We start from the raw sequence: 17,548 nt of genomic DNA, 5'->3' as shown, positions 1-17,548 counted from the left end.
AAACAAAGGCAAAACTTCTTAGCATTTTGCTTTTGACACATCCCTTTAATGTGTGTGTTTTCTAGCAGGAAGTGTGCGTTTGTGTGTGTGTGTGTGTGTGTGTGTGTGTGTGGAAGTGGTGGGGAGGTCTTTTCTCCCACAAACAAGCTGGAACACATTAATACTCAGTCACCTGTTGAGTTTAGTTCAGTTGTCACCGTGGAGACGTCATATTTCCTTCCAAGCAAAGCTCTGCTGGACTCTTCCTCCTGTGCTTTGAATACATTTGACTGATGGCTTGTTGTTCCTCGGCTGGGGCGACGTTGTCTCTGCCAGCTCACAACTCGCAGATAAAAGAGCTGAGACTGCCAAGCCTGCAGGACAGCTGTTAAGATTCTCATTAAGTTTATAGTCTTCGGAGTTGAGGGTGAAGGGTACACAGTGTAACAGTCGTATTATTGGTCTTGGGTAATACAGGGAAAGTGCTCAACACGTTGTCAAACTGGGAACAGTGTCAAAATGATGCTGGATATTTTGGACATATACATTTATTAGGTACACATAGCTTAAACTAATGCAGTCGAATACAACAGCCATACACAAATCCTACCTTAATGAAAGTTGTATTAAGCCTTCATCTATTTGAATGGGATGGACGAATCATTACTAACACCTCTCAGTTTAACACAGTATAATTCAACAGCACCACAAACTGCAGCCTCCAAAGTGGCCATAAAGTTGAATCAACCACTCACTAATGGTTTCAACAAAAACTGAACATTATAACTTTCATAAAGGTAAGATTTACTGCAGGACTCTTGTATTGGGCTGTATTAGTTTTAGACACCTGTACCGAATACACTGACAACTGAGTGTGAAACATGTAACACAATTACTAGCCAATTCCTAATGAATGCTGATGTATCTCACTTTCTATGTATTTCTAAAAACTAGTTATTAAAGGAAGCAGATTTCCCCTTTTTTGATACTGACAAAAAAATTTTTTGCAGTGTGTCAGTCAACCTTTGTTCAGAAAATGCTTTTAAGGAATCACCTGCTGTAGAAAGAAAAGCAAGAACAAAGATTTCCGTGAGTGTTATGCCCAGGGTTACGCTGATCACCTTTTTACACGCTACACTTTAGTTTGTTGTGTCTATATCATGCATTCCGTGGCTTTTACAGCATATATATATACAGCCAGAGTGCACAGTTATGATGATGCAATACAACGTGTGACTATAATGTTTTCCACGTGTGCTGAAAAACTTAAACACCATGACTCTGTTCTACCCAGGATTTCGGCTCATTTAAACATCTTGTGATTATAATGGAAGAGGTTAGAAATTAATAAGAGGCCCCCTTAAAGGAAGTTTGTGAAGTAGGCTTTCTCGCTTTCTTGCTGAGACTTAGATGAGAGGATTGATACCACTCTCGTGTCTGTACAGTAAATATGGCTACAGCCAACAGCTGCGCTTAGCACAATGACTGGAAACAGGAGGAAACGGCTAGCCTGGCTCTGTCCCATTGTAACAAAATACACCTACCAGCACCTCTAAATCTCACAAATTAACAGGTTATGTCTTGTTTGTTTGCCCCCTACAAAAACTGAAGGGTAAAAAATACATGTTGCGGTGCTACAGGGGGATATATCTCCCCATAAAAGCACCACGTTTCCAGTCTTTGTGCTAAGCTAAGCTAACCGGCTGGTGGTAGCTTAATATTTACCGAATAGACACAAGAGTGGTATCAATCTTCTCAGTCATTGTAAACTAGCTTAGGCTGTAAATGCTGTGATATGTTGCATTGGTACATGTTATGTACTTAGAATAAACATTAAATAAAGAAAGAAATAAAGTAATTTGGGTATGTAGTGTGTACTAAGTCCATCACTGGATTATTCTTGATTTTAATACATAAGACAGAGCTTGTTAATTGATTCACTAGCTCTCCACTATGAGGCTAGTCATTTTCTCTTGCTCATTATTTTATGTCTACTTTGTTCCTCTCAGGAGAGTCAGGGTGTGTTAGCAAGAGAGGACGAGAAGATTGATGGCAGGATAAGCCTAGGTGTCCCCAGTTGTCTCCTGGACTGCAAACCTCCAGCTCCGTCTCATCGTGAGAGTCACTAAAGTTTAGTCAAAGTTTAGTCAGATGTGTTGCCAGTGCCTGTAGCGTTTTTGCCCTTGGACTGTTGTGCTGAACCGGTTCAGCTAAACACTTCAGCAATTCAGTGCCCGATGTTTAACCTTTTTGGCGGTTCAGCACAGTTTTTCAGCAGGTGCTAGTCCTTTGGTATCCAAAACCAGACAAGATGAATGATGTCCCTTAATGGTGTGGGAGTCGACCATCTGTCACAAAATACACAATGATTGTTCGGGACACGCACATTCTTTGTGACTCTGCGTGCTGGCCATGATGATGTCATATCCCGCCCTTCCTGTTAGCCTGTGGTTAGCATGACTCGCCAGCAGGTTGCATCTTTGAAACAGTGGTCAGATGAGGATCACACATACTGTTTTCTTCTCCTGGTGTTCAGTGTCCTCTTTATACCAGACCTCTCTTTCGCTCTGTCTGTCTGCTTTTCTGTCTCACTGCTTCTACTTGCCCGGCCTGTTCTTCCTTGTGAACAGCTTGTTACGAAAAATTAAGCAAATGAGCGCTAAGACTCCTCACATGACTGCCAAGCACGCACCGTTAAGTGTGTGTACCCCCCTCCCCCCCACACACGCAAACATACCCAAACACCTGCGCTCTATTTTCCTCTTGTTCCTTCTCCTCCTCTTCAAAAGCCTTTTTCTTCTACACTTCTGTTTTTTCTGTCTGATTTGGTGTTCATCTGTGAAGTGAGCCTGGGTGAGCTGAACCATGCGAGTCCAACATGTGTGAGGGCTTTATTTTCTCTCACTATCTCACACACACACACACACGAGTCAAACAGAGTAATCATGTGAATTGGCTCTGTGTTGAGGTGTAGCTGATGAATGTGTGAGACAATCTCTGGTGGGCTTACAACTTGCTCCTGGTGCATTATGGGATAGGTCCTCCTCCACTCCCATCAGAGGGATCACATATCAGCCTATTGGAAAATGGATGCTCACTTTAGAATCAACACTCATTCACGCACACACACACACACACACACACACACGCGCACACACACACACACACACACACACTGTGAGGGCATGTCTGGTGGTAGAGATGCTTACACAACGTTGTTTAAGGGTAAGTCTGATGATTTTCTTATTGTTGACAAATTCAATGAAAAGACTGAAACCACAAATACATTTATCTGACTAACAAGTATTGTTTGTGTAATCAAAGGTGTATCCCTCTGCGCTGTATTGTTGCCCAAAAACCATTACAAACGCATCAGTGAGCCACATCGTTTCACTGGGTGATATGTTGTGTCATTACGATGGAGATGCTGCTGTAACTGAGCTAGTAAACATGCTAAGTGACAGAAAGCTAGCTAGCTAGGAGAGCTTTTCCCCCTCTTCAATAAATCTTTATTGAATTAAATAATGTACAATCATGCAAACAAAATGCCAGAGGGGAGTAAACAGCCAGTGCAGAGAAAATGTAAAAAGCTCATTGTGACTGTCTAGTGCTAGCAGGTTCCCATACTCTGTGAGTAGCCACTGCATAACTAAGCCTCTAGAATCACATATTTTGTGTATTTCTGTTGTGACCAGGGCTTTCTACATTGTTGTTTTGTGTTTTTCTGTGATATATTGACAATAAGAAAAATATAGAATTACGTTGGCCTTATTCTTAAAGTTTTATCCACTGTCTACAGTCAATATCATCATAAGCTATCACCTAAACAGAACAGTAAAACAGTGTGCGTGTCTTTGTGTAGGTAGGTAAGTGATTGCTCTATGCTCTTAATCTTTTTGGAAGCTGGATGTGGTTTTGTCTGATAGTATACATCAGCACCATGACAGTGTAGCACTTCTAGCAGCCTACAATTTAGGTATTCTCTCTCTCTCTCTCCTTTTCTCTCCATCTGTCTCTCTCTGTCTCTGCTGGCTGGGCTGCTGACACACTGGAGGATGACAGGTCAGCAGGAATGACTGCAGTATAACTGGAGCTGGGCAGGGCTTTACTGAACAGCCTGTCTGCTCCTCCTCCATATGGTACCATCTTTCTCACACATAACGCACACAGACACACCCTAAAACACTCCCACGAAGGCACTGCAAGAGGACAAGGGCATTGCCTGCAGTGCACGCTGGTTCGATGGCTGGTCTGTGACCCGCACGCTATGATGTAGGGGATTGTGTGTGTGTGTGTGTGTTGTGTTGGTAGTAGTTGTGTAAAGGGTGAAAAAGCAGTGGGAGGACTGTGGGAACCATTTGTGTCTGCCTGTAAGTGAATTAGACTGTACCAGGCTATGGAGCTACAAGATGCTGCTGCTGAGATGATGAGGTCTTGTTTAATGGACAGCTTATTGTGCTCTTGTAAAAAAAAACTGAATGAAAGGGGATTAAATCCTCATAAAGTGGCAGAAAAGTGTGGAAGGACAGCAGCATATCTCCCTGCGCCAGCCAGCATGATCCTGACCCACATAACAGGGGATCTCATTAGTCACCCAATCAGTCAGTCAGCTTGCACAGTTTGTCACTATTTTGTCAACCACATTCAGACATCCAGCTAGCCGGCTCACCAGGCAGCTTGTCTATCAGTCTCATAGCTATAGAGTGTCAGCACCACATAATTAATCATATAACTTAAGTACTGATTCTAAAACTGTTTTACTCTTTGACCCAAAGCTAAAAACTGTGTTATAGCTGATATCAAACGATGACTTGTATTTTCCACTTTCAGTCTATTTTATTTGTTCAGATACTGAATGGGTTGTGTAGCATTTAAATATTTATTACTATACAAGCAGAATATATCACAAAAGTAAAAGCACATTTGGTCAGAAGCAAAGTTAGCTTGTCATTCAGCTAGCTTGTCATTGGCTTCTCTTGAGTCAGTCAAGGCAGCTCATGAGCTAGTCTCCTTTTACACCAGGGTCCTGTGTTGAAGCCATGTTAAACAGTACAGGGCTGACCTGTGTGCTATTGTTTTACACCAAACCAGAAGCCTGAGTTTACACAAAATGCGGGTCAGATGCTGCAAGAGCCCCATCGACTCTTTTCCACCCAGAAGCCCACACGCTGTCCCAGGTTGAGATGTTGGTGTAGAAGAGGCAACACAGTTGGTCAGTAAGATTATTAGTCAGCTAGTCAATCACACAGTTGCCTGTTTGTTATCATTTTAGCTTGGTATTTAGTCTGTCAACTAGGGAAGTAGTCAACAAGCTATTCTGCTGGTTAGTCACTGTCAGCTGAAATATTCAGCTGAAATGTATCTCGAACTCTAGGCTGTAAGCTGATTACATTCTGTTTATATTCATTATTTATATTCTGCACTCCATTGAGTTTCTACACGTAAATACCTTTCTGTTTGCAGGAACGGATAATCCGAAATACCAAATCCCAAAAAATTGAAAAAGTTAGCTTGTATATTATGCTGATAGTTATTTCCATTTATGCAAATATGAAGAAAAACAAGTGTTCATTTCATGTAAATCCCACATCCTGACTAAAACCTGACGCACTGTAATACATCTCATATTCAGAATATTAGTATGCATGTCATTGCAGTCAGTATGGGTGCCCTATGTTGTTATTGTACAACAATAAATAGTAGAAAACCCTTATTCTACTATTTAAGCTGCTCACAACAGCAAACAAAAGTAAGATTATTATGTAATGAATCCACTACTCTGCCACAGTCTGATTTTAGCTTTTCTCCCTGTATTTGGCTTTATTTTTGTTTTCTGGATTCTCCAGAATGGAGTCCACACTCTCCGAATGTTACAGAAGGACTTTAGATCAAGTCAAGACAAAGCACTGTGATAAAGAGGAGGAGGGAGGGAAGGAAAACTGGAGAGAAAATATGAACCATAATGGAGCTGTTAAAGCTTTATGCAATGCTTGAATTCTTGCCCACCCTTGAGAGTTTTGAAGTCCATATGCACAACCATTTTCTGCATGGACACACTGTATATGAATATAGATGGAGTGCTCTACTAGGGTTCAATGCTCGCATTTTGTTCTAGTGGCCTTGTGAAAGCCTGTGGATCGTCACACTACAGGCCCCAAGGCAGTTTTTAACACATTTAGTGTTTCTGCTGGAGGTCTGTTTTGTGATCTCTTTTTGCTTTCCAGGGGCCCTTTTCTGTAACTATTGGCGCATGGGAACAGAAAACATGCCACACAATACATAATTGTGTCGTCATGTTTTAGCCTGTGGGATTTATCCCTCAGTGAAGGAGTGAATGTCTGTTTTTTTTCTGTTTATTAGCATTCTTTTGCTGCTAGCACATCCAATTTTCTCAAATCTTAATTCCTGAAAAACTGGCACATTGAGCTTGTGACAGTGACGTGGCTGACAACAACATGATTGTTTCCCAAGATGATTAGTGGCCTATGCATTTCCTATCACAAGACACAGCGATATTATGGTTTTTAAGCACTATTCTTTATGGCCATTATGTTATGTTGAACCATGCTAATAACACTTTGATTAAACTGTCCCTAACTATGCTGTGAGTCCAATAGCAACCTTTCACAGTCTCCAAAAGGTCCACAGTCTTTAACCATGAGCATGAAACTCAAATGTAATGTTTCATTCATGTTTTTGTTTTGTTCAGAACCGCGAGCTGCAGATCATGAGGAAGTTGGACCACTGCAACATAGTCCGCCTGCGCTACTTCTTCTACTCCAGTGGAGACAAGGTCAGTAGGCTGAGTGAGCTTCTTCTTATTCTTCCTCTGCTTGTCTGAAGTTTGTCTGCATGACTAATTGTGCTTAATGTCGCGCTGCAATTTTAGTTTCAACAAGTAGGATGTTAGTGGAGAGTTTGGGGCATTTCCTTGTAGAATTTGACTGCACCAAAATGAAACGTTCTTCAGGCACTCTAAAGCAGAACATGGAAAAGTGTACGTTAAAAGTCTTGAAATGTGCACAGAAATAGTTTAAAGCACAGACATGTTTAACTTCACTGGGTCTTCATCAGGGCAGTGATAAACAGATGTATTACACCTAGTGCAGACATTACTGGAAGTAAACATTATTTCATCATGTACAGTAATGGCCACAGATCCAAAGAAGACTTTTATTTTTTTAAATCCTGTTCCCTCTTCAACAGTTTTTTCAAATGGTCATCTCCTCTAATTTGGCTGTTCAACATATTCTATTCCTTCCACCCTCGAAAGACTGTAATTTCATGTCGCTCAGTAAACATATTCAAGAACAGAAGAAAAGAGGCATAAATCTTTGGTAATATAATAGGGCTGGATTCCTCACTCATAGGTGTCTATTGGTCTTTCAAGCATTTGTTTTATCTTTTAGGTGGAAGGTAACTGTGGGAAGACATTATGGGAGGTTCAGAAAAAAAACTGTCCTAAGCATGTGGTCCCTTCTGAGAATATACCAGTTGGATTGATGTTATTAATTTGTTGATCTAGAAATTTAGAAATATTGTAGCGTCCCTCTGTAAGAAGGCTACGAGATGTTAGGTGGCTCTGCTAGCAATTTGTTAGCAAACAGTGCACAGGCTACAGAGGGCTGTAGCCAACACCAAAACAACAGAACAGTCATCTTTACTTTGTGGTCTCGGAACTAGCATCTCACTGCGACTATCGCTCATAGACTGACTCTCAACCCCACACTAAGAGGAAGAACAACAAATATCCCCTCTAACTCTCTGCCAATCACAGGTACGCTATCTCACAACAATCACTGTCATAGGCCGCTGAAATAACTGACAGGCGCCACAGCTTCTGAGCTTATAACATGTTCACTGACACCCTGGAAATCTCATTAACTGCAGTAAACAGTCCTTTTTTATAACTTGGCTGAACTCCTATCTCTGAACACCGTGACACTCATGACATAATGCTAACATGTCACCCAGTCTGTTACAATTTGCCCGATTCACCCATTCACTCACACACACACTCAAACAAACACACACCGATGGCAGTGAGCTACCATGCAAAGTGCTGACCTGACCGTCTTGAGCAATTTGGGGTTCAGTGTCTTGCTCAAGGACACTTGTATGTGTTGACAACCCTGTGATGAGTGAACGACCCGCTCCACAATTGTTATCAAACTATAAAAAGGGTGATATTAATCATATCAAACCAAATCAAATGGTTGCATTTAGTAGGCTCACAATAAAAAGTGGGGTGGAGATCGTTTTCCTCTCCTCTGTATATATTGTCAAATCTAAACAATTAATCCACTCTTTTTGCACATTACAGTTTCTACTGTTTAAATAGCTGTGAAACTCACGAAACTCTTACTGATTTCCTGAGAAGAGGCAGGAAAGGAATACCTGTCCTTAGTCTGCCTAAGGGTGCTTAAAGAATATTTCCTTTTAGTACTCGCTTTTTTCATCTTCAAGAGCACCTGAAGGTTCCCGGGGCTTACAGTGTGTTTAAATGATTGAGCACTTGGCTCAATTAGAGTAGTAAAATAATTGTGTTCTTTCGTTTTTCCTGCGCCTTTTCTGCCCCTTTTAGTTTTTAATGCTGCCTTTGTTGCCTTTTGAACTCTCTGCCAGTCAGCTGTACCATCTCCTGTCATATGTCTCACTCCTGGCCTGTTTGGCCTCAATAAATTCATTATTACATACAGTACATTGTGACAGGGAAGTCCCTCTCTCTGAATGTGGCCCGGCCCTGCTGTCTGTCTGTGGCGACCATTGGACATCCCCTGGAGACTACAAGGCTGGGCTATGTCATTCAGCTGGCTGACAAGCAGGCAGAGGCCCATGTGTCAAATATAGACACACGTGAACTTTGCAAACTCGCTGTCGGGACTATACCCATGACACTGCAGTTAGGAATGCTTCCATGTTGCACACCTATTGAGGCCAAGGAAAGCTGTGGGGGATTATAGGGATGAGGTGGTGATGGTGAGGGTGGGTGGGAGGAGAGACAACTGAGAGATGGATAGGGGGCATTTATTTGCCATACCAGAGGGTATCTGTTAATTATAGACTCAGCTGAGCCCTCCCCTCCGTGTTGTAAGCTCCACCCATATTCCCACCCCTTGTCTCATGCCATGTGCTCACTGAACTCTGGGAACCACTGCTAATTCTTGGTATACTGACACACTGACAGCAGTGACTTGTCACCTTCCCACCTTGACTTTCTCAATCACAGGATTTTGTTATTTTGATCATCCTCAACTGTTATTTTTATCTTTTATTGCTTTTCACCTTTATACCTTTTAAACCCCCCCCCCATCTCCTGTGTATCCACCCCCCCCCCCCCCCCCCATTCACTGTATTACTCTAGGCTAATTGTGGAGACTGGCACCATGTTGTTGGTGTGGGGATTTACCACCCATAGAGCCCAGAGGGAGAAAAGAGAGGGGGGAGTGGGCTAGTGAAGTAGTCAAAAGGTAATGTCAAGGGAGGTTAGTGGATGGATGGAGTGAGAGTTGCAGACAAGTTGATGGATAGATGACAGATGTGTATAAAAGCAGAGGGTCAGACAGAGATAATATGAGGTCAGGTGTGGGTAGGAGCTATTGGTGTCCTGATGGGAGGGGTCATGCTGAGTGCAGCTGTGAGCCAGGCTAGGACTACCACTACTGTAGCTGTCAGCATGTGCACAGGTAGCCTTATGTAACTGCTGGCATGTGGTGTGCTTGACACACACAGTGTGCTTTTACCCTTTAACCACTTGTATAATACTGTTCAAACAGAAGGCCACAGGTCCAAACAGCGTAGGCAGGGAGGCAAATAGTGGTTTGACTCTTTCCTCTTAAAAATACGTAGTCGCAAAGATATTTCATGTAAGATGTTCAGCTGACAAAGAGTTGCCCTCCGCTGGGGTTGCTTCTTAAAATCACATCTGTGTACACACACAAGTGCTTTCACTTTATTCTACAACATACATAACATCAACATTCTTGCCAGCATGGTATGAAGTTACAGGCTTTTTTTTCCAGTTGTAACAATATAAAAAAACAAAAAATCAGTTAATTGACATAAATTACCAATATGAATTACAAAATTCATAAACCATTGGAGGCATGGCAGGACTGACCTACGAGGGGACCTTGTGGGGGAAAAAAATTGTTGACCCCTACCTGTCGTCAGGTTCCCTATAACTACTACTATTTGAAGCTTAATTATTTGCTTAGAGACCCAGAAACCAACCAGTCCTCCTACGCTGAAATAATGCTGCCTTGCGTTGTAATTTGTATTAAATACACCTTTTATTTAGGAATATGCAACAATATAAATCGCAATATAAAACAAAAGCTCTTAAGTCTACTTGTTGACACACAAGATTATGTAATAATACCAAACCCACTAATGCTGGTATTTCACCTTACTGTTTTCTTTAAACATCTGCAATTAATCAAATTACAGTATGTGCAACTTGGGGCTTTTGGGGCCCTTATAGGTACGGTAATCAAACCTTCAGTGGAGGGAGAAACTGCCTGAGCTGCTTTTCTGTGCTGACAACGTTTTGTCAGCCTTTGAGCAGAACTGACACATCAACTGACATATTTTTTTATGTTTGATCCACTGAGCTCTCATGTTTAGGCTGGAAAACCAACCAGGCAAAGTGGACAACTGCCCCAGAGCCCCAAACCTTCAGGGTTCACTGCCACCAGGTTCACAGGGTAGCGATTACTTTGTTGTAATTTGATTGGTTGATTGCTAAAGCAGAATATAAAATGAAATTATAAGGGCTCTAATGCCCTAATAAAATATAATCTCAAATCATTTCCGTTGTATTTACATGGTGCATAAATAAATATAGGTTTACTCAAAGTACCTCACACTTCATTTTGCCTGGGGCAGAATTGTATTGCAGACTAGCTGTACTGGTTAATTTCTGGGGCTCTCAGCAAAGATACTTAAGCTTCCATGTTTAGTCTGCTTGTTGCATTTTACATGGCGGTCACTTGAAGATGACAGGGTACATACACATGCACAGAGAGTAGGGGCAAAAGTGGTTGGGTGGGCCAACAGTTTATTTTTGCCCCAGGCCCCCCTAGCTTGTTAATCTGCCCCTCACCATCCCAATGTAGCTCTCTAGTGGCCACTACTCCAACACACACACACACACACACATACATATACCGCTGTTGATAGACAGACTGTGGTTGAACAGCACTGCTTCTGAGTAATGAGCCAGGTCTGGTGTGTAGTCGGTAGAGCCACAGGAGTTGATGGTAATGCTAATGCCTGACATATATCTGGCTGTGGCCCCTGCACATATTTCTAGACTTATTCTTAGATCTGTACTGCCAGGTTGCAACTGTCTTCATTAGTGTGTGTCAAAATAAGGCCAATTCACTCACCGTATGTCCCTCTACCGCTTTCTGTGCCTGTGTTCCTTGATTTCACAAGTTCATTAACACTGACTGTTGTGTAGCTTTCTCTTATCATATGGATTTACACATGCATTATGTCAAGCGCTGACTTATGTGTCGAGAGATTGCTATACTCGAGAAGTGGCAAATGACCAGGAAGCACAAACCCACATGCTAATATATGCTACACTTGTGGAAACTGACATGCATAATTTATATTACATACTGCACAGATTCCATCAATCCCATTCGTGGTGATTGTTGTTGATAGATAGCCGAGCCAGTTGTTCAGGTGCAAGCGTTTTTCTCAGCAAATTAGAGGCTGAATTATTTAGCCGGGAGTGAGCAAGGGGCAAATCAGATCGCCGCATGGCTAACCATCTGGGAACAAGCCAAGGAAGTGACTTTGTAGTGAGGCAGGAAGTGAGTCATCCCTGTTGCTAGGCTAAATATAGCTTTGGTGGTGCTAGTAGGAGGCGGAGTGGGCCCTCTAGTCGTCACAAATGTTATCAATGGGAGTTTTGCTAGTGGAGAAAAAATGGGCGCACACATACACACATGGTTAGAGGAGAGAGGCACACAAAGGAAGAGTGTTAGCAGGGAGGGTGATGCCAGTGACAGACGAGTGTGTAAACGAAACTACCTATGTCTGAGAGCTGTTTAGGAAATGCTGCTCATCGTCACTGTTATCTGCACCCGTTTGTGTTGGCCTGTCTCCCAGTCCTCCCCGGCCCTGTGTTTCACTCAGTCACCGTATGTGTGTCTAATCGTCTCAGCGTGAGCGGGAGAGAGCAGTCGGTACAAAGCACGGCATTGAGCTGACAGAAGTGTACCACGCAGTCTGTCTGGAAGCTCATCACGGGCCTAGCTCACTCGTTGTGCATTGCAGAGCCGCAGGGAGGGAGCTGTCCGCCACCTAAGCTGCATGTTAGGAGGGAAAGAGGCAAAAGGATATGGAGAATCATTTAATTTAAGTTAGAAGCCTTGCCCTGTATGTCTCACAGGTGTGTGTTTAATGTTTTGTCTCTGGCCAACTGGTCAATGACACTATTACATGAGGCACTAGGTGTTCACTTCCCCACTGGTGATGTTCAGCTCTCTAGTGATATCCTCTCAAACATTTAGTGACCACAAAACACATTATGTTACAGATCTATGTGCCAGTATGACTCGAAGCCAGTTAACACTCTGGTGTTACAAAAGTACAGTTTAAGACTGGATTAAAAATCACTTAAATAGAGCAAATACCCACCAGTAAAAAGCCAGCATAAAGCACTGCAGGTGAGCTGCTTTTGGACATTTGAGCAGATTGAACGTTTGAAGCCTTAAAGCTGGCAGTGTTTTACCTCTTCTAATCAATGAGCCACATCACTGGGTGACATGTTCCTTCATTACCATGAACGTGGGCACTGCAGTTTATTTTGAGTCAATTCCACATACAGTGTCCTGCTGCTGTAAATAATCACGAGCTGTGTATTCATCCACAGCTGAAAATAGTCCCCGACAATGCAGTGTTTACTACTATTAAAGTAAACACTACAGTGCAGTGCCCAGTTTTAGGAAATGACTGCACTTTAAATACAAAATGTTGTCCTCAGGTGGAACCAACGGGCTTGAAGAGTGTCAGAGTAGGGAGGTCAAATCTATAATAATCCCAGACTTATCCTTTGAATGCTGATGAGGGAAATATATAGAGGGACCTATTCTGGTGATCAAATCAGCCCAAAGAACTCTACTACTACTACTACTACTACTACTACTACTACTGTCCATAGATTCAGCATGTTGCTGTCCCATCACCCAACCTTTAAACAGGTCAAATTGTGTCATCTGAAGGCCCGGCTGTTCCTCCTTACAAACCATCAGGGACAGACAGGCTAGCTGTGAATGCATGAATGAGTACGTAAGTTCATTTGTGAATCTATAAGGTGCTTTGTATCTAGAACTATTTCCTTTCAGTACGAGCTATGAGTGTGATTTGCAGTCATGACTTGTAGGTCTCAAACAATAGATTCACGGGAAACACCCGATGACTCAGTGCTTGCTAACTCTGGTCAGAATCAAAGGAAAAAGGAAGTCCCAGAATAATTGGGTGGAGAAGCCTCAGATACAGCATCCTTTTCAGGGTCGGAGTGCTCCAGAGCTGAACGTGCACAACCCCACCCTCCAACGCGGGCCTAGTCCAACCAGGAAATGAGGAAATGATGTCATTGTCTGCGGCCACTGTTGGAGTACAGGCTATTATGACACATGGTTGTGTGTTTCCTGCCCTCGAGAGGAAGAGTCCTATACAATGGATCCCCAGTTAGACTGCGAAAAAAAACATCAGTTACATCAGCTCACAAATAGCTTCTTTCAGCTAACGAGAGAAAATGCAGGCAGAGACGAAAGAAGAAAACATTCTCCAAAATAAATTGACATATCAGGCATCTGGCATCTGGCATGTGCATGAATGTGTATTTATATGTGATACTTAATTTTATTGTTGGGAATTGCAGGAATTTTCTAGTCATACTCCACGTCTTGTAAGGGTAACTGTTTTGTTTGACATTTTTTGTTATACTATTCTCCTGTGTGTGTGCTTGTGTGACCTCTATATTCTTGTCTTTGCTTCTCTCTAACAGAAAGATGAAGTGTATCTGAATTTGGTTCTGGATTATGTTCCTGAGACGGTCTACAGAGTGGCCAGACACTACAGCCGAGCCAAACAGACGCTGCCCATGGTTTATGTCAAGGTATATAAGTGTGTGTGTTTGTGTCCCTAATCACCATGTCAAGGCGGTGCGCTCCACTTTATTAAGAAGACCGGGGAAAGACGATATTTAATCAAACTCCCACACAATGTATTCAGTATCTTTTTATAGCATCAACACTATCTCTCAGTAGAGTGCCATGAAAATGTCTGGACACCCCTCAAGTTTTGGTCCAACAAACTGTTTTCTGTCTGAGATTTTTCTAATGAGTTATTTACACTAAAGTAAGAAGATCATTCTGTAAATAGTTATAAACTTAATAAAATTAAAAAATAAAAGTATGTTAAAATGTTACATACTAAGTATATACTAAACAGAAGTGTGTCATTTGTGCTTCATGTAAAAGAAAATATTGTACAAATGATGATATTGTAACTTTTTTATCTGACATCTGCACAACAAAATATGCAAAGTGCAAATAAGTAAAGGGGTGACCAGACCTTTACACAGCACTGTATATAACCCATCTCGGCCTCTAATATGACTTCTCTGTTCCACACTGTAAAACTGGTCCGTTTTTGTTGCATGCCGTGCGCTCAGATCAGTTGTTACTTTTCAAGTATTTCTCTGGCTGTGACAGACACGTGCAACAAATGTGAGAATAATTTGCGAAGGCAAAAAACCCCGCATTGCATCACCAGTCTAAATGATTTTCCTCTCTCAGTGAAATAACTGAAAAAAACACCTACAGTTAATGAGTCCCACTTCCCACTGAGCAGAAGAAGCACTCAATTACCTTTTTAACTCGCACCAATATAAATATTCTTTCATTAGTACAGGAAATGATGTGCTGGTATACAATAGGTAAATGATGGCTAAACATTTGTTGCACAAAGAACATAATAATAATACGTTTTTGTATAGATACATCTCCATGCATCATCCACCAAAATCACCAGTTTCTGATTGAATCTGAGGGGCGGCACAGGCCTTGCTGTTGGAGAAACATGTTTCATTTTATCTTTACGAGGCCTGTTGTTAACAAGGTTGAGGAGGTTGAAGAGGCAATGTGAGACGCTGTAGTCTAAACATTTACTGATGAGATGTATACTTGACGGGTCTGAAGTAGATTCTTGAGTGGTTGTTTCCAGACTTAAACCCTTTAATGAAAACTGAGCTCGCTATTTGTGTAGTCGTAACCTGTGCGTGTGTTTCTTTGTGTAGTTGTACATGTACCAGCTGTTCAGGAGCCTGGCCTACATCCATTCGTTTGGGATCTGTCATCGGGACATCAAGCCCCAGAATCTGCTGCTGGATCCAGAGACCGCCGTGCTCAAGCTCTGTGACTTTGGCAGGTGAGACACAGGAACCGTGTTTTATCCAAGTTTTGATTGCAGTGGCCATTTAAAGGAATAGTGAATTTAATTTTTGTTGAATGTGCTTATTTATTTGCTTATTGTGCTTTCTCGTTGAGAATATGAAGCTACAGTAAGCAGCTGGTTAGCTTAGCTTAGCATAGCATAAAGACTGGAAACAAGTGAGAAAGCTAACCTAGCTCTGTCTGAAGGTAACAATCTGCCTACCAGCTCCTCTCAACACATTATCCAGGAATCTGGTTTCTTCCTGGAGTCTTCGCTGGTTGCCTGGCAACCTCGAGATGACGATAAAACTGGTACTGGCCACATGTCTTTTTACGGATTAAATGTGGAATTAGTGCACTTTAGAGGTGCTGGTAGGTGAATTTCTTTACCTTTGGACAGAGCCAGGCTAGCTTTTTCCCTCTGTTTCCAGTCTTTATGCTAAGCTATGCTAATAATCTTTTTTGTAGCTTCATGTTTAGCGTACAGACATGACCCTCAGCAAGAAAGCGAAAAAGCGTCTTTCCCAAAATGTCGAACTTTAAAGAGTTTGAGACATATGGACCCTATAAAGTGTTCATCCTAGTGTTGAATCCTAATCACAAGGCCTTTCTTTAGGTTCATATTTTCCTCCTTTTGGAGCCGAGTATGGTGGTGATAATAATTATGTGCTTTGATTTTGTGCGTAGTGCTAAGCAGCTGGTCCGCGGAGAGCCTAATGTGTCCTACATCTGCTCTCGCTACTATCGAGCCCCGGAGCTCATCTTTGGTGCCACTGACTACACTTCCAGCATAGGTAGAGGTCTCCTCATGATTCATTTGATTGTGAAAGATAAACACATATCGACAAAGAGAATATTATCAGATGTGTATTATTTGCTGCTCCTCCAGACTGTGCATTTGTAGCATTAGACCAGTGGATCATAGTCATCTCTGCCCCTTTTGCTTGTGTCTGACTTCTTTTTCCCTTTGGTGACCTTCCTTTTCCTTTAGATGTGTGGTCAGCCGGCTGCGTGCTGGCAGAGCTGTTGCTAGGACAACCAATCTTCCCCGGTGACAGTGGAGTGGATCAGTTGGTTGAAATTATCAAGGTAACGACCGGGGTGACCCACAGGGTGTAAAAGTCTTCAAAGTCTACGATACTGAGGGGTCTGTTTCTTTTTCACAAGTGAATAATAATAAGATGAAGTTAAAATCGTAATGTTGCTTCCCATCTGTCCTGTTCTCTCCAGGTTCTCGGCACCCCGACCCGAGAGCAGATCCGTGAGATGAACCCCAACTACACTGAGTTCAAATTCCCCCAGATCAAGGCACATCCATGGACTAAGGTGAGTCAACAGGTACAGGAGCCCTTTTACTACTTCACATCTTTTGTCTCATGCTTGTGTTGCCAACATGCCGCTCCACAGCCATCCGACCTCATCACATCCACCCAACAGAGCTGCGTGGGGCCGTAATAGCCCCACACCTGCTCTGAGCTTTTTAGACCCTACAAAGGCTCAACCTTCCACAGTTGTCATAAAACTCATATCTTTAGTAGTTTTTTGCTGTTGCATGTGAATTATTCTAAACTTGCTGTAAAATAATCTGAGGAGTGTTTACCCATGAAATATGGCTCCATTGTAGTTTTTGCAATAGCTCTGAGAATGCAAAGGTAGCAACTTTACCTTAGTTCTTTACAATTTGTGGCACCCCTCAACAGTAGCATTCTATAGGAATTTTTGTCTTACATTTCAGAGTGAGTTTAAACGCAGCTAGGGGCAAATACATTACATAACTTTACATTTATTTGGCAGATGCTTTTGACTGGTTGTTCAACATGTTTTGCGGGTTGGTTGAGTATGTTGAACCTGTGTCATCTCAGTTACAGCACAGCGTCTCTGCTCTGTTGTATCAGTCAGCCTGATATTGACGGGTCAACCTGTCTAATAAACTGTCACATTAGTTCTCCACTTTGTGCTCTCATCTTGGTGCATGTTTTACGTCATAGTGAAAATAAAACAGGTGGGAAACGGTAAAGGGACATTCTCTCTTCCTGACTTCCCCTCAGCAGTCCCACTCGCAGCTCTTGCATAACAGGGTGATCCAATCAGCAGGCAGCAGCAGCAGCAGCAGC

The 17,548-nt window shown here is 42.3% G+C and overlaps 1 protein-coding gene across 4 annotated transcripts in view; it reads left to right on the top strand.

The window, feature by feature from the left end:
* The window catches only part of gsk3ba (glycogen synthase kinase 3 beta, genome duplicate a), a 28,896-nt gene that overhangs the window by 9,119 nt on the left and 2,229 nt on the right, over positions 1 to 17,548 (top strand). For 2 of the 4 annotated variants that reach the window (XM_070914151.1, XM_070914150.1), the window contains exons 3-8: positions 6,689 to 6,772; positions 14,006 to 14,116; positions 15,299 to 15,429; positions 16,122 to 16,228; positions 16,426 to 16,523; positions 16,665 to 16,760. In XM_070914151.1, the coding sequence (XP_070770252.1) occupies positions 6,689 to 6,772; positions 14,006 to 14,116; positions 15,299 to 15,429; positions 16,122 to 16,228; positions 16,426 to 16,523; positions 16,665 to 16,760 (627 nt within the window). Of the gene's footprint in view, positions 1 to 6,688; positions 6,773 to 14,005; positions 14,117 to 15,298; positions 15,430 to 16,121; positions 16,229 to 16,425; positions 16,524 to 16,664; positions 16,806 to 17,548 lie in introns of all 4 variants that reach the window. The other 2 variants (XM_070914149.1, XM_070914147.1) reach the window with 2 other exon arrangements.

This window comes from Enoplosus armatus, chromosome 11 (assembly GCF_043641665.1).
Source record: "Enoplosus armatus isolate fEnoArm2 chromosome 11, fEnoArm2.hap1, whole genome shotgun sequence".
NCBI classification, from domain to species: Eukaryota; Metazoa; Chordata; class Actinopteri; order Centrarchiformes; family Enoplosidae; genus Enoplosus; species Enoplosus armatus.
This window is presented reverse-complemented; position numbering and strand designations above follow the sequence as displayed.